The sequence below is a fragment of the Lutra lutra genome, chromosome 15 (assembly GCF_902655055.1).
Source record: "Lutra lutra chromosome 15, mLutLut1.2, whole genome shotgun sequence".
Taxonomy (NCBI): domain Eukaryota; kingdom Metazoa; phylum Chordata; class Mammalia; order Carnivora; family Mustelidae; genus Lutra; species Lutra lutra.
The window spans coordinates 69,315,632-69,339,851 of NC_062292.1; the positions used below are offsets into that span (position 1 = coordinate 69,315,632).

A 24,220-nucleotide genomic window follows, 5' to 3' on the forward strand; every position below is an offset into this window, starting at 1 on the left:
CCCAAATTTCTTGAGAAACAGGTGATGCAAATGTCTCTCAAACATGGAAAAACCCAGCGTCTCCCTCAGATAAGGTAAATGCAACTTAATTCCACACAGACTCCGTTTTCTGTGTAGATGCTAGTTTAATAATACACTCTGGGCAAAGGTCTAGACAGGGGCATTCGCTCATTGCGGCTGGGGGTCGGAACAGGTGCAGCCTGGGCGCTCTCCCGAAATTACAGACTGTCCAGGGCCCGCAGGCTGCAGACTGCCCCAGGGAGCTCACCCCGCAGGGGTCCTCCTCACAGCCCAGCCGTCAGGTGCCCACCGGGGGACTGGGGAAAGGACTCCTGTATCCTTGTAATGTGACACCGAGCTCTTAATCTGCGTTCCTTCCTCCTCGGAGGGCTGCACTGGTGAGGCCAGCCCAGGGCTCAGAGCCAAGTTCCAGCCGCAGGGCACAGGGTAAGGAGCTCCGTGATCTCGGGCTTCTCAGGCTCCTCAGACCCCCCTGTCCCATCCATAAATTGGAAATAAAAAGACAACGCACTTCAAAATGATGTTGTGAGGCTCACATCCGGTAATTAGGTTAAAACCCCAGCCTTGGGACGCCTGGGTGGCTCAGTTGGTTAAGCAGCTGCCTTCGGCTCAGGTCATGATCCCAGCGTCCTGGGATCGAGTCCCACATCGGGCTCCTTGCTCGGCAGTGAGCCTGCTTCTCCCTCTGCCTCTGCCTGCCATTCTGTCTGCCTGTGCTTGCTCGCTCTCCCTCTCTCTCTGATAAATTTAAAAAAAAAAAAAAAATCTTTAAAAAAAAAATAAAATAAAATAAAATAAATAATAATAAAACCCCAGCCTTATTTTACAGACGTGCCAATCTCTCGGAAATACAAGCCATGGGAGAGAGAGCACGCGCCAGCAAGCGCAGGAGCGGGGTTGGGGGGTGGGGACAATCCCAAACAGAGCCGCCCTGAGCACAGAGCCCAACGCGGGGCTCGATCCCACAACTTCAAGACCACAACCTGAGCCGAAACCAAGCCGCTTCACCGCTGGAGCAGCCCGTGCAGCTCAGCAAATCTTGTCACCACTGCCCCAGTGGCTTCCACTTTTCTGCAAGGGAGTCCTTGGGCTCCAGCCGCCCCTCCTCCCGTCCGAATGGGCTCCCGAAATCTGTAACATCCATCAAGCCCCACTTGTGTGTCCACGTCTTGCCTGCCGAGGCTGGACGTGCCCTGCCCCAAACTGGGGGGCTGGCGAGTGGCCTGCAGCACCGTTCCACACTGAAGAGGAGGCGGCAGACCCCGCCTGGGCCCCGGCGTGCTCCCCGCCACACCAAGGCATCGTCTCTTGGCGGGCCTCTGATGTGGGCGCTGGCAAGAGAGAAGGCGACCTTGGCACCACGGCCCCTCCAGCCGGGTGGGGGCGGGGCTGGACTTGGTAGCACATGTGGCTTAGGGCAAAGAGCCTGTCACTTCCTTGTGGTGTGATCTCGGGCGCCCGACAACCTCTCTGAGCCTCAGTCTCCTCTCGCCCACTCAAGGACAGTTTCCGCAGCTCTCACCTCCGTCAACGTGCCCCATCGTTTCCGGCCGCACGCAAGCAAGCGGACAGTTGTCGTCTTTCTAGAAATACCTTTTCTTGGCCCCACTTTTCCAGCGAAGGTGCACCCCACCGCTCTACCCGTCTACAGCTCACCTCCTCCAAGAGCAGCCCACGCCCGCCGTGCCAGCTGCCCTCCGCCGGTGCCCTCACGAACCCCTCCCGACAGCCCCGGCCTCCAGCCTCGCACTGCAACTCCTCCTGTGAAGGTCACCAAAGGCCTGCCTGTTTCCAAGCACACCAGTCAGGGCCCAGCCCTGCTCCGGCGTGGCCTCCTGCCCCACAGGACACTGTGGGACACCGAGGACTGCTCCCTCCTCTTCCCCAAGCTGTCCCCACTGGGCTGCCAGACCCCAACGCTCCTGGCTCCCTGCGATGTCACCAGTCTCCCCTCCTCGGTCCCCTCCTCCCCAGCCAGCCAAGCAGGCTGCGCAGGCCTCTTCTCTCCTGTTCCCCAGCTACACTCAGCACGTGTGAGGCTGGCCACCCTCCAGGCCTGAAATGACAGCTGCCACGAGACCGCTCCCACGGACCTACTGCAGGCGCAGGCCCTGTCCTCATTCCCAAACTCCAGCTCCCACGTCTCCCACTGCCTGATCCATGTCTCCGTTCCCGTAAGTCCCAAACTGACCTGATCTTCCCCTCCAACAAAATCTGCACCCGCCCACCCCACCCCCCACCCCCCCATCCCCCCCACCCCGCCTGTCCCATGTGGCCTGGGGCAGAAGCCAGCGCTTCTCTGCATGTGGCTGGCACTCGCGGTGCTGCTGAGCAGGGAGGGAAGACCAAGCACGCTCTTCAGGAAAGGCGGCTGGGAGGCAGAGGGACACACTGCAGGGGCTGGAGGGACAGCCCAGATGCAGGGCCTCAAGAGCGCCGCACCCCTACAGGCAGAGCCCAGGGTGGAGCCGGCAGAGGGCAGGTGAGGGTGGGGGGCCCGCTGGGGACCCAGCAGCACACTAGGCAAGGGCGACCGTGCCAAGGGCCACGGACCTCGTGGGATCTCGTGGCCCAGGAGAGAGCGAATCACAGATTCCACACCCAAAGGAAGCGCCCACTCCAGCCCTCAAGCACTCTCTTACAGACCCTACCTGGATGGCAGCTTCCCCGCTGGTGTCCAAGGGGCACCAAGTGTCCCCACGGAGCCCTCTGCCCAAGAGCCTACGAGGCCCCTGGCGCCAGCCGCATCAGGGTGCAAGGCAGCGGCTGCAACTTCCCAGGGGGAGTGCGAGGGATCCCTACTGAGTTCCCTCAGGCCCCCTTCACATGTCACCCTCTCCATGAGAGCCTCCCCTTGGAAAGGCCAGCTCCACGGCCTGTCACATGCACACAGTCCCAGCCCCCATCCGCTCATTGTCCCCCCCAACCACTTGTCCCCTGTCCCCCACTACCCAGCTCGTTTCCCTCCCCGACGCCCCCACCCCAACTGCGGAACCACTGGTCCACGTATTTAACTCTCATCTCCAAACTGAAGCACAGGGAGCCTGGGACTTCGGTCTGTTTTGCCCATGTTTGCATCCACGGCTCTAAGAATAGCGTCGGGAACACAAGCAGTCGGAACAGTTTGCTCAAATGCGCGGACTGTCAGCTCTGGGACATCAGCTCCCCCATTTGCACAGCTGGGCAGAGAGCTGGGGTGCTGAGCTGCTCCCCGTGGAGAAAAGGAGGTGGGGGGGGGCGTTGGCCGCAGAAGTCTCGGGAAGAACCAGTCCCCCCTCCACCCCGGGCCACACGCCCAGGAGAACTTCCCGCAGTGACAGAGACTCTCCGTGTCCAGGACGCGACTGCCACTCGCGCTGCTGAGCAACCGAGGACGGCGGCGGCTGTGACCTGACTTCGCCGTAATTTGTTTAAACAGAGCAGCCACACCTGACCAGCGGCTGCTGGCATGGGGGCACACGGGCTGGGTCGGGGGCACACGGGCCGGCCAGGGCGAGGGGGAGGCATGCACAGTGCGGAGCGCACAGCTCCCCAGGGACCCTCACACACGCCGCAGCCGTGCGCCAGGGTCTGTCCCCGGGGGGCTTCCTCCGCACCATCCGGCCTCCCGACAGTTTGTCCTTAGAACGCTGGCACCTCCAGGCCTCAGGCGGCTGGGCTTTCTCGGTCCCTTTCAGGGACTTACTCTTGGCCATGTTCAAGCTCCTTTTAGGGTGGAGTCTGGGTGGCCGGTCCCACACGGGCCTCACAGTGCTTTACGCGGCCTCAGTGTTTGCTCAAGTGAATAAACAAGGGCAGAGCCAAGGCGGGGAGAGACTTCTGGCGACCAGAAGCCGGAGGGCGGAGGGCCTGCCTTCAGCGGCCCGAGCACCACCGGAGCCCGCCATCCCGGCCAGCGAACCGCAGGCACATGTAGAAAGGGACCCTCCCGGCTTCCAGAGCTCTCTCCGCAGTGGATCTGGGGTGGGGGCCAAAATCGAGCCAACACAGCCTCCAACTCTGATACACCGAGACCCAAACCACCCAGCTGGGGAGGCCCGACAGGGGTGAAGCTAGGAGGGCAGGCAGGCGCTGCGGCAGGAAGACGCGCCCCGAGGGAGGTTCAGACGCCCAGACAGGACTCTGGAGAGACAGGCAGCTGTATGCGCTTGCCTGTGCCCCGCGGCGCTCCGCAGCAGGCGGCAGGAACCTGAGTCACCCGTGTCCAGGCCTTCCACGCCCAACACCTAAGTCCCAGCCGTGCCACGCCCCTGACAGCGAGTACACCTGAGCGGTGCCCTCAGTCCGGCCACGCGGGCAGCCTCTGACCTCGGGGAAAGTGGGGCCCCAGCTGCGCGAGCCCCCGCCCTGAGACCCACCGGATTTCCCCTCTCGCCCAGCTCGGCTTCTGCTGCCCCCTCTCCTCCCCGAGGCGAGACGTGCACACTCATCGGGGGCCTGCTTCCTGGACAATATCTTCATTTTTACTCCCCAGCTTGTGGGCCGAGTCTGCGTGGGTGTGGGAGGAGAGTGGGGTATTTTCTGCTTCTCTGCATTTTCCTTCTGAACTGGGCTCTCACTTCCTCCCCCAGCTCTCAGTTCTGCCTTTCCTGAGCTGTCTGGGCCTCGAGACCACCACGCAAACAGGGACTGACTGCAACCTCTTAGGAGCCAAGGCAGGAATCCCCCTGGGGCAGGTGCCCTGGGGCATGGTGGGAGGCACACAGTCACAAGCAGGGGAGCCCCTTGCAGGGGGCCGGGAAGACAACGGACACCACAGAAGCCTCCACCCCACCCTGCAGGCCTCTGGCACCCCCATGGGATGAGCCCAGGTCTCACTTCCCTTCCGTCGGCCCCTTTGGCCCCAGCGCTCAGCTCCCCTCCCCACAAACAGCCCCAGCTCTGCTTCTGGGGGGACATACAGCACTGGAGCCTCAGGAGCCTGGGCCTCCACCAAGGGTCTGCCCACCTCCCTTCCCAACCTCTGTGAACCTGTCTCCCTGGCACCAAGTGTATTTAGACCCAGCAGAGAATGGGGACACAAGTGTACGGTATCTGCGGCCCCAATCAGTGGTGACTGCTCCCTGCAGGGGTCCCCCGTGTGCACTGACAGAGGGAACCCCTTTAGGTCCCTCCGCCCAGGGCCAGGGGCACCACCAGCCAGAAGGCAGCCCGCCCCCAGCCTCTGACTCTGGAGTCCTCTCCCCACAGAGAGATCAGGGTGAGGATGTCTGCCCAGGACAGGAGCCATCGGTTCCCAGAAACCTGCAGGCTGCCGCTCAGAGAAGCCCTCGGAGCCTAAAATAAGCTTCTTGGGAAGAAGCAGTGGCCGCTGGGCTAGAGGAGAGCCTGGACACGCAGCTGGGCATACTGCCAGGGCCCACAGAAGGGCCTGGCTGCCAAGAGCTGATTACAGGCAACAGGAGCAGCAGGGCCCACTGCCCTGCGCCTCGCCCCTCCTCTCTGGAAGGAGAGCCCAGTGTGTGCCGGCCCCAAGACGTCCGCTCCTGAGCTGCCCTCCGAAAGCCGGTTCAACGCCCAGCGCCGCGGTCTGCCGAGGCCAGTGCGGGCCGCGGGACCTTCGCGGTCGGGGCTTGGGGAGGGGCGGGCAGAGCCAGTCACGCGGCCCCCACGGCTGCCGGCGCAGAGGCGCTGGTACACAGGACCCCCGGGCGGGAGATCCGCGCCCCCAACCCCGCTGGGACCTCTGCCCTTTAAGGACTCGTGGGGGCGCAGGGAGGAGGCTCGGGACGCGGCGTTCCCAGAACACGCCGGGCCGGGGGCAGCGGGCAGCGCGGCGGCCTCCGCGGCCAAAAGCGCAGGACGCGGTCGGGCGCACGAGCGGCGGGTGGGCGCGGGACAGGGGCGCCGCCCCCCTTCCTCCCGCCGGCCGCCCCCGCCCTCCAGGCGCGCGCGGAGCTCTTACCCGGCGCGGGGCAGCCCCCGGGGACTACGACGGCCCCCGGCGCGGCCAGCAGGGCTGTCAGCAGCGCGCAGCGCAGGGCCAGCATGCTTCCTCCACGGCCGAGGCCCCGGGCTCCCGGGGCGGCGGGGCGGGGCGGGCGGCGAGCGGGCTCCGGCCCCGAGGGCAGCGCCGTGGTCCCCGGGGGCCCGCGCACGGCGCCCGGCGAGTCCCCGTGCCCCCTCGGCCCCGGCTGGGTGGCAGCTCCCGCGGGCTCACGACGCGGAGCCGCCGACCGTCCCGGCGCCTGTGACACTGGAGGAGCGGCCCCCGCCGGCCCGGGGCGCTGTTACGAAAGCCGAGCGCGTGGCGCAACCGCCCCGCGCGCACCCGACCGCGGGGGCCGCTTCCGGCCGCAGCGCCGCACCTGCCGGTCCGCACCGGCGACCCCGGCCCGGCTCCGGCGACCCCGGCCCGGCTCGGCCCACCGTGCCGCGGAGCGCGGGGGAGTGAGCGCCGCGCTGGGTTTTGAATTTTGGTTTCGAGGCCGGGATCGCGCTGTCAAAGCGGCACCCGAGAGCCCGAGGGAGCCGGCGACGCGGGGGCTCAGCGGCGGATGCGCCCAGGGAGCCCGGAAAAGCGCGGAGGTCCGGGCCTCCCCCACCGGACCCCCCCTCAGGCTCGGGCGTCGGAAGACCCGCTGTGGTCAAGGTCGGTTCTCTCTCCGGCCTGCCCCTGGGGCGCGCGCTGTCGGGGGCCCATCAGACCGGGTCGGCACCCAGACCTCTACGGCTGTGTCTCTGATCGCATTTCCGAGTCTCTGGCTTTTCACTGTGTTCTCCTGTCCTATGCACATAACAAAGTCTGTATGACCCCGGAGACGACATGGACACCCCCGGACACAAGTCTGGGCCACAGGTGTTCGCCGAGGTCGGAACGTGCGAGACTCCCCCGCCTGACAGAAACTGGTCCTCGCTTTCAGGAGCAACCACAAGGACTTTTCAAAAGGATCCACCTGTGCTCCCGGGTGGGGGGGCCTGGACCTGATAGGGGGGCCTCAGAGCTCAATTTGAAGAGGAAAAAAGTCCTGAAATAAGGTCTAGGTTGAGAAATTTCTGGAAAACCAATTAGAACTAATTAGAATGTGCTTTTCTGGGGCGCCTGGGTGGCTCAGTGGGTTAGGCCTCTGCCTTCCGCTCGGGTCATGATCTCAGGGTCCTGGGATCGAGTCCCGCATCGGGCTCTCTGCTAGCAGGAGCCTGCTTCCTCCTCTCTCTCTCTGCCTGCCTCTCTGCCTACTTGTGATCTCTCTTTGTCAAATAAATAAATAAAATCTTTAAAAAAAAAAAAATGTGCTTTTCTGCTTTGGGCTTCAAGCTGACCCTCCCCCAAATCTAGCTTCCAAACAGCTGGAACCTGCATGGCCTGACTGGAGCCCCGGGGTGGACTGACCCTGACATGAAGGGACAGAGCTTCTGGAAGGCAGGCCCCAGACCCCATGCACCTGGGTCTCATGGGAAGGCCCATCAGCACTGCTAGGCAGAACCAGGCACAGGCCCTGTCCCAGCTCATGGCGGAAGCTGCTTCCTGTGGCCTCCTTCAGCCGCACCCACACACAGGGAAAGAGAGGCCTTTGGAGAGCAGATCTTTTGGCCACTGGCCTTCTCTTCCACTGTTTTAAATGGGGTTGCAGCAGGGCTGGGACGTGGTTCCCACTGTGGCTGCTCCTTCCCCTCCATCTGTAGCAGATGCACACCTGAAAATAACCAGAGGGACGGGCTGCCCACCTGAAACCAGAACGCTGCAAAAAGCCGTCTGCTCAAAGAGGAGGGTCTGAAAGACAGATGTGGAAGCCCCGAGCCCGCCCAGCTGCCCTGCCCACACAAAACTGGGCCTCCCGTCCCTAATCCACCGGTGGGGACCCTGTGTTCTAGACTCAGACAGACTGAGTTCCCATCCCAGCTCTGCCACGTGCTGACTGCGTAACGTGGGCAAGTTACTTAACCTCTCTGAGCCTCTGATTGCCGTTGTTAGAGAGAGCGACACTGTGCCGAGCGCTGGTGTTGTGGTTCCGGTGAAAAGATCTGGCCCGTCTTTATTCTCTCAGCCTAGTTTTCTGACCTCCGTGTCTTGAATACAGTTATGTTCTTACAGTGTTATGTACAGCTCCTCGCCCCGCACTATGTCCTCTACCAGATACTCCGCCCTGTGTCCTGCACCCTGCCCATCCGTAAGACGCATTGGGATGTCTCCTCCAGGAAGGCGTGCGCTCTCTTCCCCACTTCTGGAACGCGTTCATCCACAAAGCCAGGTTACACGGCCCATCTCTGGGGTTCTCCGAAAGCCCACGCCAACTCTGATCACCATCCTGATGGCCCCAACACAACACAAAGCCCATCTGTGTGTCCTCACGGCTGAGCAGGGCCTGGCCCGTGGCGAGGGCCTTCACCTCCAGGGGATGTGGTCTCCACGCTCTCAGACCTCCATCAAGCCCTGCCAGAACGCTATGCTAAGAGGAGGCTCAAGATTCTATTCTGTCTTGTTTTCCTGTTTGTTTGTTTGTTTGTTTGTTTGTTTTAAAGATTTTATTTATTCATTTGACAGACGGAGATCACAAGTAGGCAGAGAGGCAGGCAGAGAGAGATTGGAGGAAGCAGGCTCCCCGCTGAGCAGAGAGCCCGATGCGGGGCTCGATCCCAGGACCCTGGGATCATGACCTGACCCGAAGGCAGAGGCTTAACCCACTGAGCCACCCAGGCGCCCCTCCTGTTTGTTTTTTAAAGATTTTCTTTATTTGAGAGACAGTTAAGAACACAAGCAGGGGAGGGGCAGAGGGAGAAGCAGCCGCCCGATGCGGGACTCTAGCCCAGGACCCAGAGATCAGGATGTGAGCTGAAGGCAGACACTTCACCGACGGAGCCACCCAGGTGCCCCTCAAATTCTTGAGACCACACTTCAGACTTTGCTCTGAAAAACACTGATAAAAAAGGGACCTGCCCTCACCCTGTCCTCACCCTGACCCGGTCCCTGGTGCCAGTGCTTGCCTTCTCATCCCTGGGGAAGGGGAGAGACTCATCCCCCCAGGTGAATGGCAGGGTGGGAATGGGGGTGTCACGTCACCAGGAAGCAGGAATGAGAACCCAGTGGGCTGAAGTGAGCCAGGTCCCGGGGACCCTACGCTGCGCACCGGGACGCGGCAAGGCCTGCCTGAGGAGGCAGGAACACGAGGACCAGATGCAGACCCTCCTCAGATAACCCAACGCCTGCAGAGCGCTGGGAGACGATGCCCCGGTTTTCGGATGAGCACCCTGAGAATGGGCGGCAGAGGGCGGAGTTCAAGACCCGCGGCCAGACGCCAGGCTCTAGTGAAGTCCAGCTCCCGTCCCAGAGCCGTCCCTGCCCTCGGAGCCGGGCTCCCAGACAGACAGGCTGGGAGAGGGGAGCACGAGAGTGGGGGCTGGCGGGTGGGACACCCTGCCTCTGGTGCCCCCACCCGCTGCGTGTTCCTGCAGTCTCCCTTCCCCTCCCACAAGAGGAGCTGCGGCCTGGACCATTTTTCTCAGACCCTTCCCCTGAGTCAGCTCCCCTCCCACCCAGAGCCAAACCTTGACTGAGGTCCTGCAGAGACCCCACAGAATACAGGGGGTGTGAAATCTAAATGGTAGTTAGCATCACCGGCTCCTCCTCCCAGGGCCTCCAGGGGTGGAATGGTTCCTTCCAACGACGGAGGACGGTGACTCAGGCCAAGACCCCTATCCCTTAACTCAAAGGAGTTGTTTCTTCTTCTCCTAATTGTGCTACTCCCATCCCTCGGGCTTGGGCTGTCCTGTCAGCAGCGAGAGTTGGAAACAATATCCTTTGTTCTCTGTCCCCTTTGGAGGCAATGACCCTGAGTGCTACAGACCCCTCCCCTGACCTCTGGCCAGGACAAAGCAATCATTGCCAGAAGGTACTCATTATTCCCGGAAACCTTCCTTGCCCCTTTCCTGTCAGCCTGGGAGGAAGTGACCTTCTGTGGCTCTTGGGGTGTAATATGGGGACCCCACTCTGATCAGCAGAACTCCACATGCGAGGCCAGTGACACCCGTACAGTCAAGCCCCCGCAGGGCCCAGCACATAATACTGTGCCTGTGGCGTCCCGGCTCGTGCTATTGTTAAAGAGTGTTTTCTGCTCCAGGGTTTCAGAACACTTTCCGAGTGTTTCTAGAACTCCCCTTACCCTGCGTTACTGGAGGTTTGTTTTCTATATCATTCTGTCTATCATTTTCATGACACATACTCTTGGTCAGCTTTTGAAAGGAAGACCTAATATCTGTGAGCAGAAACACAGATAAAATGCGTCCTAAATCTACTGTCCCATTACTTCTAACTCACAGACACTGTTACAGAAAACCAAGGAATGAAACTCAGGGTCGTCCCTACGTCTGGCCCTATGAGGGCGGATATCAGGGTCACTGGTATTTGAAAAATACATCATTGACTATTTGCAGTTATGTGGGTCAGAAATCCCATATGAATGAACTAAAGTTACTTTCTGTTTTCTTGAAAATTATCTCTGCTAAAATGAACGCAACCTTTAATTTCTTAAAAACAAACGAACAAGCTAGCACACTATTTCCTAAACTGCGCTCCCCGCAGTTGTAGTGGGATAATTTAATTCACTGTGTGTCTAGAGTCTGCCACCTTGCAAATGTTTCTTCTCTTGTTAAGAAAATAATAAATAGAAATAAATAAATAAACAATAAAAAATGGGGCGCCTGGGTGGCTCAGTGGGTTAAGCCTCTGCCTTCGGCTCAGGTCATGATCCCAGGGTCCTGGGATGGAGCCCCGCGTCGGGCTCTCTGCTCAGCGGGGAGCCTGCTTCTCCCTCTGCTGTTCCCCCTGCTTGTGCTCTCTGGCGTGCACACTCTTTCTGTCAAATAAATAAATAATCTTTTAAAAAGGTAATGAACATAAAAATTATACATACTTTTAAGTGGCGAATATTATCTTCTGCATATTTTACCAGATTTTTTGCAAAGCATCACAACGTTAAGTTTAAACAAACCAGGAGCTTGAAAATTCAGATACACAGAACAGATGCATGCGAGCTGCAGAAGGGGTAACCTCTCATGTACGGACATGATGTGACATTTCTTGAGAGAGCAGACTTCCTAAATGCAACACACAGCATCACTGTAGGTACACGGACCCCAGAGCCAGCCGGCCTGGGTTTGGTTCCCCTCTGCCCCTCAGTAGTCGTGTGCTCTAAGACAAGGTACCTAATGTCTCTGGACTTTGGGGTTTCCATCTGCAAAACAGGGAAAGTAAAAAACCTTCTTAAGATCTTATGAGAATTAAATTAGTTAACATACGTAAAATGTTATAACAATGTCTGACTCATGGTAAGTCCCATATGAGTGTTTATTAAATAAATGTGAACGTGTAAATTTTCCCAAAACACCTTCTTGCTAGACAGGAAACTCGACCTGAATATGTTTTTAGTGACAGCTCATTGTATCACCTGTCGAACGGACAACTGAAATAGAATTTGGCCCCAAGATGCTCTGGGGAGCCGCTTCTAGCTCGTGGGTTTGGTCACGTTCTGGATTCGAGACCGATTACGGGCAGACGTAGACATCCAACCGGGGTTGCTTCTGTGGTCAGCAGGGGTCCCCTCTCAGACCTGGGGCCTCTGACTCCCATGTCCCCTTTCCCAGAAGACGTTTTGATCTTGGATGCACAGTTGGTTCTTCTACTTCCCAGCAGAGGCCGAATCAAGCTCTGAAGTTTCACAGAATGAGGAAGGAGGAACAGCGACCTCTAGGTCGCTCGTCGCCGGCACCTGTGACCCTTGGCGGGCCCCTTGGTGGTCGTTTCTAGATGTGCGGCCGTGTGTGCGCTGACAGGCTGGGAGAGCAGGTCCCTGAGTCAAACTGCCTGAACCCAGGTCCCGCTCTGCCATGACCGGCTGGGGCCCCTGGGTGTGGCCGGCGGGAATGTAAAATGTAAGCGGGGGTTCCTCGAAGTAAGCATAGAGTCACCACTGACACAGCAATTCCACTCCCAGGATACACCCAAGGATACAATACACCCACAGACACTTGTACACCGATGCTCAGAGCAGTCCTCGTAATAGGAACACACAACTCTTCCTGCCTCATGGCCTTCAAAGTAGACTTTTTCCTGTCTTTGGGCTTGAACTAAAACATCAGCTCTTCCCAGGTCTCCGGCTGGCCAGCCTTCGGCAGTGGTTCTCCTGATTCTCTGGCCTTCAGGTGCAGACAGAACGACATCACCGGCTCTCCTGGGCCTCCAGCCAACTCGCCCTGAAGATCTCAGGACTTGTCAGCGCCACTGTCATGTGAACCAGTTCCTTTTAATAAGTCTCCGCTATGTGTTGTAATAAATAATATAACGAAAATATATATGAAGAGATTTACTGTGCACGTATAAAGGATATATGCATCCCCCATATATGCACCTGCGCTAGACATCTGTGTGCACGTAAAAATACCTCCCCCACTGCTTCTGTTTCTCCGGAGACCCTTGACTAACTCTGGCAGGAATACAAGCAAGAAAGCGACAACCGTCAGTAAAGGCCTGAGAGTCTGGGAGTTTCTGGTTCGAGGGAAACAGGCTCCTCATGGAGCTCACCCTTAGCTGGGCCTTACTGGGATCATTTCTACAGACGGGGATAGGAGGGCTAGAGAGGTCAGGGAAGAGAGAGGAAATCCCAAGCAGAAGCAACACTGAGCAAATACATAAAGACAGGAAACTTCTGGGTCCTTTGAAAATGCGTGCAGCACCGTCTAGCCCATCCTTGCTTCCTGCCTGCTTGACGGTCACCCGGGAAGCGGTAGATGGGGACCCCTGGGACCTAAATGGTAATGAACTTGCCAGACATCGCCATATCGAGTCCTGTTGTAGCTCCCACCCTGAGACCCACGGCCTCTGGAGTTGAACACCATCTACTCGAAGCGGTCTGTGGCCTGGCCCCAGCGCGCCTGCCCTTCTCTTCCCCACGGGCCCCTCCAGAGACACCGCACTTCAGCCCGAGAAGGCTCGAGGTTTCCGGAGAAAGCCACAGATCCTGCCCGTAGCTGCAGCTGACTCGGCCAGCCTGGAGAGCCGCCGCTGCTGAACCGCCCGTGACCGCGGGGACACACAGGACCTCCCGGGAGTCGGCGGCCCCACGGGCTCCGTGCCCGGGCTGCTGGCTGCCCCTCGCCCCCACGGAGGAGACCGGGAGGGCTAATCTCTGGACGGGGCAGAGCAGAGGGTCTCCCAGGTAAGAGCCTCCCTGTGGTCCCGGAGCTAGAGGGCGGGCTGTGTGCGGCTGGGGTGCCTCCTCCAGCAGCCGAGACACTGGGGGCCAAACCTTTCCCCTCCGGGAAGGAGATTGCTGGATTCTTCTCCGGGAAGTGGGACCAGCCCAAGAGGGAAGACCTAAAGCTCCAGCTGTTTGGGAATTGTGGCCGCAAACAGCCCCATCTGGACTCCCGCCCCACATGGCGCTGCCCCGGGAGCATAGGGTCCCCACACCCTCTCCAGCGGCCGTCCCCACGGGGAAGCTCCCAGGCCTGGCCCGCCCCAGCAGGCTCCCGCACTCCCCGACTTCTGCTTGGTTCTGCCGGTGTGAGCCCCAGGAGGAGGGGAGGCTGGGTATGTGTCCCTCTGTTTCCTCAGACGGGTCAGCTCAGCTGCCTCCGTCTCGCAGCCCCAGTGACCTCTCTCCTACCGTCGGCCTTTGTAAGTAAATCCTGACATGATCCTGATTTGAGAGAGCCGGACGGTCACTGCCCCGCCGGTTGCCTGCTTGGGAATGAGCAACAGCCCAGAAAAAATACAAACAAACAAAGGCAGGAAGAAGAGCGAGCCACTTGCACACAGCCCATGTAGGAGAAAGATCACGAATGTCCTCAGGGAGGAGCAGAAGATCTGGCGAAGGAGAATCAAAACGGGACACTCTTCATAGGGACAGTCAGAACTGTGGCACCAGAAATGAAAAGAGTTGAGGTGACGAAGTTAAAGATAAATGAAGTGTGGAAAGATACAGGAACGTCCTGGAAGCTAGAGCAAGAAAAGCCAAAGAAATGAGGAAAAGATAAGAAAAGTAAACAAACAGTCCAAGAAGTACGGGATTTGAATGATAGAGGGAAAAGGAAAAAGAGAAAAGAAATAAAGTAATTCGGGAAGATTTTTCTGAACTCGGGGACCCTGGTCTCTGTCCTGAAGGAGCCCACTGGGAGCCTCACACAAGGGACGGGACTGGACAAACACCAAGGGGCCTTGAAGACAAGGAAAGAGGGACAGTTGCCCCCACAAGGGACCCGTGTGCCAACCTCACGCTCCACAGCCTTCAGTGCCTTCTCAGCGATAACCAGGAGGACTCCCGAAGCATTTCTCCCTGCAGAAATGCTCAGCCTCTGGGTAGAAGGAGCTGGAGGGATGTTGAGGAAGGGGCTTTTCCTTGGGTTCCAGCAGCTGCGCCCTCCGTGGAGATGGGTGGAAGGACGCTGTGCCCTAGACACGCACGCACCCCACCCAGTCCTCCCTTCAGACAGGGCCCTGTGTGCCCCAGTCCTGCTGTGCTCTGCACCCCAGCTGGCTACCAGGGTCCTGAGGCCTTGCTCCCTGCCTGCTCCTGGACTGCAGACCGGCTCCGGCCCCACAGACCACTTGGCTTCCCCCATGCGTTGCACCAAAACAGCCCCTTCTCCAGTGAGGGGTGACCCCTGCCGTGGGGAGGGTCCCAGCCAAATGGGTTCTTCCTTGGCTGCCCTCAGCCCTCGGGGACCACAGAGTTCTCTTACATTGCATCCTAATTATTTTGTCATAGTTTAATATCTCTTTATGGTAAAAGTCCCTGTTTGTTTGTTTGTTTGTTTGTTTTTAAGATTTATTTATTTGAGAGAGACAGAGCAAGTGAGCAAGGGAAGGGGTGGAGGGAAAGGGAGAACCAGGCTCCCCACTAAGCAGGGAGCGGGAAGTGGGTCTGAATCCCAGGACCCTGACATCACGGTCTGAGCCGCAATCAAGATTCGGGCGCTCACCTGACTGAGCCACCCAGGCCGCCCTAAATCTCCTGTTTAAATCACTGTGTGATTCTGTCTCCTGATCAGACCCAGGAGTCAGAACACCTTGACCTCAACAGCGATCCTAAAAGTGACGGAACAAAGCTTTCAGAGTCGTGCCGGGAAACACTTGCAGCTGAGAGTCCTGCACGCGGCCAAAACACGAGTCAGGCGGGCAGAGAGTAAAGACATTTGAAATAAAGCCCTGAGAGCTTGGTGCTTCACACGCGATGTGGCCCGCACTAGAGCAGGCCTGTGGGATCTACAGGGGGGGGCAGGCGGCGCAGACCCACAGGCCCACCCGCAGCGGGGCCGTGGGGAGGAACGGGCGGGCTCCTGCCCGCTGGCCGCGGCTGGGGCTCTGCTGCAGAGGGCAGCGCTCGAGGCAGCACCGAGCTCATCACGCTCCGGGCGGGGCTCTGGCCTCCAGACACACTCAGCGGCCGGGCTCGCGGGGCTTCCCAGCACTTCCCCTCCCCAGCAGGGCCGCAGCCCTGAGTCCCGAGTTCGACCATCACACCCCGTCCCCTTCCTGGACCCCCACCTCCCACCCCAGGGATGGCGGGAAGGGGAAAGGAGGGGAGAACGCCAGACTCTCATGAGAGGCCGAGAAACTGGCGGTGGGCCGGCTGTTATCAGGGAAGGGCAGCGCGGCCTGGAGGGCCTGGGAAGCTGTGAGTTGCACAGCCCAGCTCGCTTCCACTTTCTACGCCTCAGGCTCCCGCTGATTGTGGGGAGGAGGCTGCGCGGTCGGACCAGGTTCCAGAACTGCCACCTTCCCTCTCCAGGTGAGCTCTGGCCGCGGCTCCTGACCGCTGGGCTCCTGACCACTGGGCTCAACGGGCTCCAGAGCTCATGCGCGCCGCCCGGTGTGAATGTGTGTGCTTCTTGCCTGGGGCCCCACACGTAGAGTGCCCTGCAGCAGGCACGCCCCCACGCGCACTCACACGCATGTGCACACGCACCCGCACACTCAGGTGCAGCGCTGCGCGTCCCCAGGAGGCCATGTGGTTCAGCGTGAGGGCAAGTGTGACGTCTGCCCCAGGAGATTCCCTCCTGGCTCTGGCCCATGGGGACCGTGGTGAGTGCACGTGTCAGGGCTATTCCTCCCGGTCCAGGAGGAGCCAGCCTGGGGCCACCATCGCCCAGAGGACAACCACAAATGGCTGAACTGAAGCCCAGTGACCACTGTTCGGACCTTGCTGACTCCAGCCCAGGGTCAGCAAACCCCCGCCACCCTCACCACCCCCATGCCCGCATCGGGCCACCGCCTGTGTTTTAATAGCACATGATGGATGGATCTCACAAAAGAAGCCAGACATGAAATTGTGCAGAGTACGTGATTCAATTTCTATAAAATGCAAAAACTGGCAAAACTGATCGACGGTGGTTGGGGCGCCCGGAGGGCTCCGCCAGTGAAGCGTCTGCCTTCCACTCAGGTCATGATCCTGGAGTCATGGGATCAAATCCTGCATGGGACTTGCTTCTCCCTGCTCCTGCTTCTCCCTCTGCCCCTCACTCAGCTTGTGCTCTCTCTCCCTCAAATAAATAAATAAAACATTTAAAAAAAAAAGACATATGTATAAGAATATTCACAGCAAATTTATTCACAAAAGCAAAAGAGTCAAAACAGGGGCGTCTGGGTGGCTCAGTGGGTTAAAGCCTCTGCCTTCGGCTCAGGTCATGATCTCAGGGTCCTGGGATCGAGCCCCGCATTGGGCTCTCTGCTCAGCAGGGAACCTGTTTCCTCCTCTCTCTCTGCCTGCCTCTCTGCCTGCTTGTGATCTCTCTTTCTGTGTCGAATAAACAAAATCTTTAAAAAAAAAAGAGTGAAAACAACCCAGCCTCCAAGTGGCTACCAACAGGAGAGGTAAACCAGTTGTCCGCTCACAGGTGAGAGCCCGCACAGAAACACGAGAACAGACAATGGATACATATGACAACAGGGGTGAGTCCGCAGCCATTATGTTGAACAAAATAAACCACACACAAAAGATAACATTCCATATGATTCACTGTTGCCAAAATGCAGAAGGGGCAGACCCAATTGGTAGTGTTGTCAAAGTAGTGGTTCCTCTTGTGCGGAAGAACCTTCTGTTTGAAATAGTCTATATCTTGGTCTGGGAGGGGCTTTCCTGGATGTGTCCTATGCAAAAATTCACTAAGCTGTACACTTAAGTTTAGTGCACTTCATGTCTATGCATAACATATGTCAATAAAAGAAGTATTTAATTTTTTAATTTTTTTTTAAAGATTTTATCTATTTGACAGAGAGAGATCACAAGTAGGCAGAGAGGGAGAGAGAGAGAGAGGGGAAGGAGGAAGCAGGCTCCCTGCCCAGCAGAGAGCCCGATGTGGGACTTGATCCCAGGACCCTGGGATCATGACCTGAGCTGAAGGCAGAGGCTTAACCCACTGAGCCACCCAGGCAGCCCAATTTTTTAATTATTTTTTTTAAAGATTTTATTTATTTGACAGACAGAGATCACAAGTAGGCAGAGGCAGGCAGAGAGAGAGGGGAGAAGCAGGCTCCCTGCCGAGCAGAGAGCCCCACATGGAGCTGGATGCCAGCACGCTGGGATGATGACCCGAGACACTTAACAACGGAGCCCCGCAGGTGCCCTTGAATTGTAGGAGTTCTTTACACGCTCTGGATACTAAACCCTTATCAAATGAATGACTTGCGAATTATTCTCTCCCACTCCATGTGTTGTCTTTCACTCTCTTTACAGTGTCTTCTTTTTTTTTTTTTTTAAAGAGAAGCGGGGGTCAGCTTTTCCCTCTCCCTGCTGCTCTCCCTTCTTGTACTCTCTCTGTGTCACATAAATAAATAAAATCTTTTTTTTTAAAGATTTTTTTTTTTATTTATTTGACAGATCACAAGTAGGCAGAGAGGCAGGCAGAGAGAGACAGGAGGAGGCAGGCTCCCCGCCGAGCAGAGAGCCCGACGCAGGACTCGATCCCAGGACCCCGAGACCATGACCTGAGCCGAAGGCAGAGGCTTTAACCACTGAGCCACCCAGGCGTCCCAGAATCTTTTTTTTTTTTTTTAAGATTTTATTTATCTGACAGACAGAGATCACAAGTAGGCAGAGAGAGAGAGAGAAAGGGGGAAGCAGGCTCTTCGCCCCGCAGAGAGCCCAATGCAGGGCTCTATCCCAGGACCCTGGGATCATGACCTGAGCTGAAGGCAGAAGTATTAACCCACGGAGCCACCCAGGCACCCCAAATAAATAAAATCTAAAAAAAAAAAAAAAAAACCCTACGGTTCAAAAACAAAAAGACAAAAAAGAAATGGAGAAAAACTTGAATAGACATTTCTCCAAGAAAGCTATACAAATGACCGGCAAGCACATGGTCAACATCCTTAGTCATGAGAGAAACACAGATGAAAAGCACATGAGACAGGATAGACCTAAGGGTATGACACTAAGTGAAAGAAGTCAGACAGAGAAAGACAAATACCATATGATTTCTAAAAAGCATTTGTGAAACCTAAAAAGCAAAACAAATGAACAAACAAACGAAAAGCAGAAGAGACTCATAAATACAGCAAAGAATCAGGCAGCTACCAGAGAGGGGTGTGGGGGACTGAGCACACGGCTGAAAGGGGGCAGAAGGGGCACATTTCCAGTCACGGAATGAACAAGTCTTGGGAATGAAAGGCACAGCATAGAGAAGTGAGTGGTATTGTCATTGTGCCGTATGGTAACAGCAGGTGCCACACTTACTGCACAGCGTAAGTACAGACGTGTGGAACCCCTGTGTTGCACACCATTGCACGTCAACTGTACTTCAGTGAAAACATAAAGCACAGGGAGATACCACTTCACGCCCACAGTAGATGGCTGTAATGAAAACTTAAAAAATAAATTAAGAAAAAAGGATAAAAACAAATGCTGGCAAAGATGTGCAGAAACGGGCAGAGTTGCACATTGATGATGGGACTATAAAATGTTGCGGCCACTGTGGAAACCAGTTGGTGGTTTCTAGGTAAGTTAAAGACAGAACTGTCAGTATGACCCAGCAATTCCACTCCTTGTATATACTCCAAAGAGCCGAAATCAGATGTTCAAACGAAAGCTTGCACAGGAATGTTCACAGCAGCCCTATACACAATAGCCGAAAGCTGGAAACAACCAAATGTTTATCACATGTGAATGGGTCTCACACAACGGAATGCTATTTGGTCCCCAAAAAAGAATCAAGTACTGACACGTGCTATAACACAGATGAGCTCTGAAAACATCACACTAAGTGAAAGGAGCCAGAGAAACAAAAGGTCACATATTATATGTTTTAATTAAATGAAATACGCACACTAGGCAAATCCATGGAGACAGAAACCAGACTTGTGGTTGCCAAGGGCTGGGGGGACGGAGAAATGGAAGGGACTACTTCCCGGGGCGAGGTTTCCATTTAGGATGATGAGTGGGCTCTGGAACCAGATAGTGGTAATGGTGTGAATGCACTTAATGCCTCTGAATTGTGTTTTTTTTTTTTAAGATTTATTTATTTATTTGACAGACAGAGATCACAAGTAGGCAGAGAGGCAGGCAGAGAGAGAGAGGAGGAGGCAGGCTCCCCGCTGAGCAGAGAGCCTGATGCAGAACTCAATCCCAGGACCCTGGGATCATGACCTGAGCCGAAGTCAGAGGCTTTAACCCACTGAATTCAGGCGCCCCTGAATTGTGTATTTTTTTTTTAAATTTTTTGTTTACTTGACAGAGATCACAAGCAGGCAGAGAGGCAGGCAGGGGGGCGGGGGAAGCAGGCTCCCTGCTGAGCAGAGAGCCCGATGTGGGACTCGATCCCAGGACCCTGAGATCATGACCTGAGCCGAAGGCAGAAGCTTTAACCCACTGAGCGACCCAGGCGCCCTGAATTGTGCATTTTCAAATGATTATAATTGTAAATTTTATGGTAACCTATTTTGTAGCATTTAAGTTACTGAGGACCCCACAGAACTGTCTTTATGTGGATTATATCTAACAATTGCTATCATTCAGAAAGTAAAATTGAGAATTTAAAAATATGCATACATTGACTTATTCTAAAATAATAATAACTAGACCATTTCAAAAAACATATATTTTGGGTTTTTATTTGTTTAAAATAACAGAAATTAGCATGACATTTACATTCATCTCTTTTTATCTTAACATCGGCAAGAAGGGGTTGATCTAGAGCCCCCGCCGGCACCGCCCCGTAGTCCGCGCCTACGGAGGGGAGGTCTCCTCCCGTAGACAACACAGCGGCAGAGGCCTCTGCTTTCTAGAGCCTACGCTGACTCCTTCTAGAGCTCCTCGAGGTGTGGCTGGCCCCTAGCTACAGCCCGTCCACAAACTGCTCGTTGCTGAGCAGCCTTGTGTAAGTATCGAGGCTGAAAGCAAGCATTTGGAAATTTTAGCACAAGATTGTGATTGGAGTCAGAGTTGGAGGACCCTAGGCTCACAGACCCCCACCGATACAGATGGATAACTACCAAATCATCCTAAATACCCCAGAACTCGATCTGAAGACTGGCAGAACAATTTCCACAACTAGTGGAGGAGAAGAGGCCGCAGTGTCGGTAGCACGTCTAAGACACAGAGAGGGAGAGAAACGGAGGCTGCTGTGGTGGGGAAGGAGCCAGGGCCCCAGAAGCACAAGAGACAGACTAGCACATGGGGAGCCCGGTGTGGGGAGCCAGTTCCTCATAGCGACTGGCTTGGAAAGCGGAAGGTGAGAGAGGCTGGGTTTCTTGAGTTCTTGCAACCACTGGGTCTTAAAGCCTGGAGTTTTAAGGGTCAATGGGCTTGGTTCCAGGAGAGCCGGGGTAGGGGGCGTGGCGCTGCTCAGCAAAGAGCCCACGGACGTAAGGCGTGGAAACCGTGAGCTGAAGAGCACCTGGGGGGCTATTGGCTCTTCTCCAGCTGTACCCCAGCATTCACAGAGACCCCTCCAGGAACAAGGGAACCAGCAGCCGCCAATTCCTACCCTGCCTCCTAGCACAAGTACAGGGCCACCTGCCGGAACCAGGGCAGCACCAATACTCCCTACCTAACTGGCTCACACCAAGCCCCACCCCCTCGTGCTCTCGTGGAATGGCCACTCCTGGTCACACTCGCCTCAGTCCTGGAGGCCTCAGTTCCCTCGGTGGTGGCGACAGGTTTTATCTCACAAGAGGACCAGAGCACACCCAGTTAAACTCGCCACATTTGGGTCAGTGCCCAACACCCAGCAGAGAGAGCCTCAGCAGATGACTGGCCTGAAGGGTAGAGTGGCCAGGACACGACAGCAGGGCACATGCAACACACACTGGAGCCACCTCTGGAAGTGCCAGGCCTGAGGGACAGGGGACAGTACTCTGCTGGACACTTCTTCACAAGCCTGTTACCTTCAACAGCAGAAGACGAAGCGGACTTTCCTAACGCACAGAAGCAGGTACAGAGACTTAGACAAAATGAGAAGACAGAAAGCAATGAAGTTCAAAAAAGAGAAAAAAGAATTACACAAAACAAGAATAGACTTAGGGAATTCAGTGACTCCATCAAAAGTAATAACATTTCTGGGGCGCCTGGGTGGCTCAGTGGGTTAAGCCTCTGCCTTCAGCTCGGGTCATGATCTCAGGGTCCTGGGATCGAGCCCCGCATCGGGCTCTCTGCTCAGCGGGGAGCCTGCTTCCTCCTCTCTCTCTGCCTGCCTCTCTGCCTACTTGTGATCTCTCTGTGTCAAATAAATAAATAAAATCTTAAAAAAAAAGTAATAACATTTGTATGACAGGAATCCCAGAAGAAGAAGAGAGAAAAGGGGGCAGAGTATTTATCAGAAGAACTAATAGCTGAAAACTTCTCTAATTTGAGGAAGGAAACAGATATCCAGATCCAGGAAGCACAGAGAACCCCCAACAGAAGCAAATCCATACCAAGATATGTTGCAATTAAAACGACAGAATATAGTGATAAAGGGAAAAATCTTAAAAGCAGCAAGACAAAAAAAGATAGTCATGTGCAAAATTTTTTTAAAGATCTTATTTGCTTATTTGACAGAGTGTGAGAGAGAACACAAGCAGGGGAGCAAGAGAAGGAGAAACAGGGTCCCTCCTGAAGTGGGGCTCGATCCCAGGAGCCTGAGATCTTATGCCAAAGGCAGATACCTAACAACTGAACTGAGCCGCAGGTACCCCAGTCACATGGAAATTTTACTGCAATTCGCCTTTGCGGCAACATCCAAGCTCCTGATCATTTTCCTTTGTCCAGCGACGCTAGTGTAATACAGTGTATTGCCAGTACCCTTGCTAATAAATACATCGTCTTTTGTAGAAATATCAGCCCATCACAGCTTGGAGACTGAAAGACGGACTGCTTAGCAGAAACCCTTTCAGACCCTGGCATTTTCTGCCCAAGTAGCCCTGAGCCCACTGCCCGGGTCCCTGCCTGGACCTATGCTGTCCTCAGGTGGGCAGCCTCTCGGTCAGAGTGCACACTGGCCCCACCGGGGTGGGAAGTGCGGGCTACTGGAGCCTGGACTTGTGAGCTCGGGTGTCGGCTTGTGTGCACACCAGGTCTCTCCCAGTGCAGAAGAGAGAGGGGACGGGGGAGGAGATAGGAAGAAAAGGGCGCAGACTGAGGGTCGGGAAGCCATGGGTGGCAAGTTCTAAATACAAACCTGGCCTTCCAAATTGTTGAGAAGATACACCTGTCGGGGTGCTGGGGGGCTTGGTCAGTGAAGCGTCTGCCTTCAGCTCGGATCACCATCCCAGGGTCCTGGGATCCAGTCCTGTGTTGGGTTCCCTGCTCAGCCGGGAGCCTGCTTCTCCCTCTGTCCTTCCGCACTGCTCATGCTCTCTCTCTCTCTAAGTAAATAACTAAAATCTTAAAAAGAAGAAGAAGAGGGGTGCCTGGGTGGCTCAGTGGGTTAAGCCGCTGCCTTCGCCTCAGGTCATGATCTCGGAGTCCTGGGATCGAGCCCCACATCAGGCTCTCTGCTCAGCAGGGAGCCTGCTTCCTCCTCTCTCTCTGCCTGCCTCTCTGCCTGCTTGTGATCTCTCTGTCAAATAAAGAAATAAAATCTTTAAAAAAAAAGAAGAAGAAGGAGGAGGAGGAGGAGGAGGGGGGGGGGGGAGAAGAACCATCTGTTAAGGTAGGGGATAGACCATACTCTAACATCTGTTAGCCTGAACCCTTAAGTCCCTCAATACTTACACAAGTGGTGTGCGGGCCTCCTTGTGTCACTCGCCCCAGCCCCACCATGCCCTAGGCCGGCCCACCCTGAGTGCCCCCTGACAAGCTGCTAGGAGCCCACGGGCCCCGGACAGGCACCCCAGCGACTTACCGCCCAATTTCAAGGGGCTCCTGAGCCAATGTGGTTAAGAGCCATCAGCTGGGGGGCGCCTGGGTCGGTCAAGTGTCCAACTCTGTATTTCAGCTCAGGTCATGGTCTTGGGGTCATGAGATGAGGCCCCACACAGTCGGCTTGTCCCTTTCCCTGCTCCTCCCCTCGTGCACTCACACTCTCTATATGTGTATCTAAAATAAATATAAAAATCTAAAAAAAAAAACAACTCTCAGTCAAGAGGCGGCAGAACACCTGATGGGACGAGTTGGCGCCTTCTAGTGTCCTAGTTCCAGAGTCAGGTCAGGGCTGCGGCTTCTTGGGTGGGATTGGACCAAGAGAATGGCTGTCATGGGTGCTGAGGTCCCCGTCATCTCCCTGTGTCCGTTCTGTCTTCACAGAGCGGTTTCTGCTTTGCTGGGAGTCGGCGCTTCTCCTCCAGGAGAGACCCCAGCTCCAGCTCCTGCAAACCCAGCTTGCGGGGCCCCTTTCCTGCCCCGGGAGCAGCTGCCCGAGTCCTCCTGACCCCAGCCAGGGCCCCGCATCCGTGTTCCTTTCCTTTCCCCAGCAGCCCCCTCCTCACCCCTGCAGGACCTCAGTGAACCCGGAGTCCCACGCGCCTCCTCCCCATACTCGGGCCCACGCAAGCCATCACGGGGCCCTGGGGGACAGAGAAAGTGTCCTTCCCATGTGTCTCAGGGCCCCCAGTCATAGCAGGGTGGACAATCTCTGCAGACTCTCAGGCCCAGGAAGACCTCGGGAGGGAGATTGGCCCCTCCCTTCGGCTCCAGAGGGACGGGCCGGGTCTCTCCCAATGGAGGGTCCCCTGAAGTGGAGGCCACGCCCCCCCACCCATCCTGGGTCTTCGTCAGGGACCCGCTCCCGCTGGCATGGAGGGGCTGGAGCCACCGCCCACCTCTCCCCATCCCCTGGCAGGGCCCGCCGG

The 24,220-nt window shown here is 56.3% G+C and overlaps 1 protein-coding gene and 1 long non-coding RNA gene across 4 annotated transcripts in view; both read right to left on the reverse strand.

Moving 5' to 3' along the window:
- Positions 1 to 6,375, reverse strand: part of IL6R (interleukin 6 receptor) — a 40,793-nt gene extending 34,418 nt beyond the window's left edge. Inside the window, exon 1 of one of the 3 annotated variants that reach the window (XM_047705841.1) lies at positions 4,380 to 4,598. In XM_047705841.1, the coding sequence (XP_047561797.1) occupies positions 4,380 to 4,482 (103 nt within the window). In that variant the 5' untranslated portion in view covers positions 4,483 to 4,598. Of the gene's footprint in view, positions 1 to 4,379; positions 4,769 to 5,926 lie in introns of those variants that run through there. The other 2 variants (XM_047705842.1, XM_047705840.1) reach the window with 2 other exon arrangements.
- A 13,659-nt stretch (positions 6,376 to 20,034) lies between these two features.
- Positions 20,035 to 22,779, reverse strand: LOC125085864 (uncharacterized). Its single transcript, XR_007123023.1, has 2 exons — positions 22,609 to 22,779; positions 20,035 to 20,341 (listed from the first exon to the last, which is right to left on the reverse strand). It is a non-coding gene; the product is annotated as an uncharacterized LOC125085864 (long non-coding RNA).
- Between the last annotated feature and the right edge of the window lie 1,441 nt (positions 22,780 to 24,220).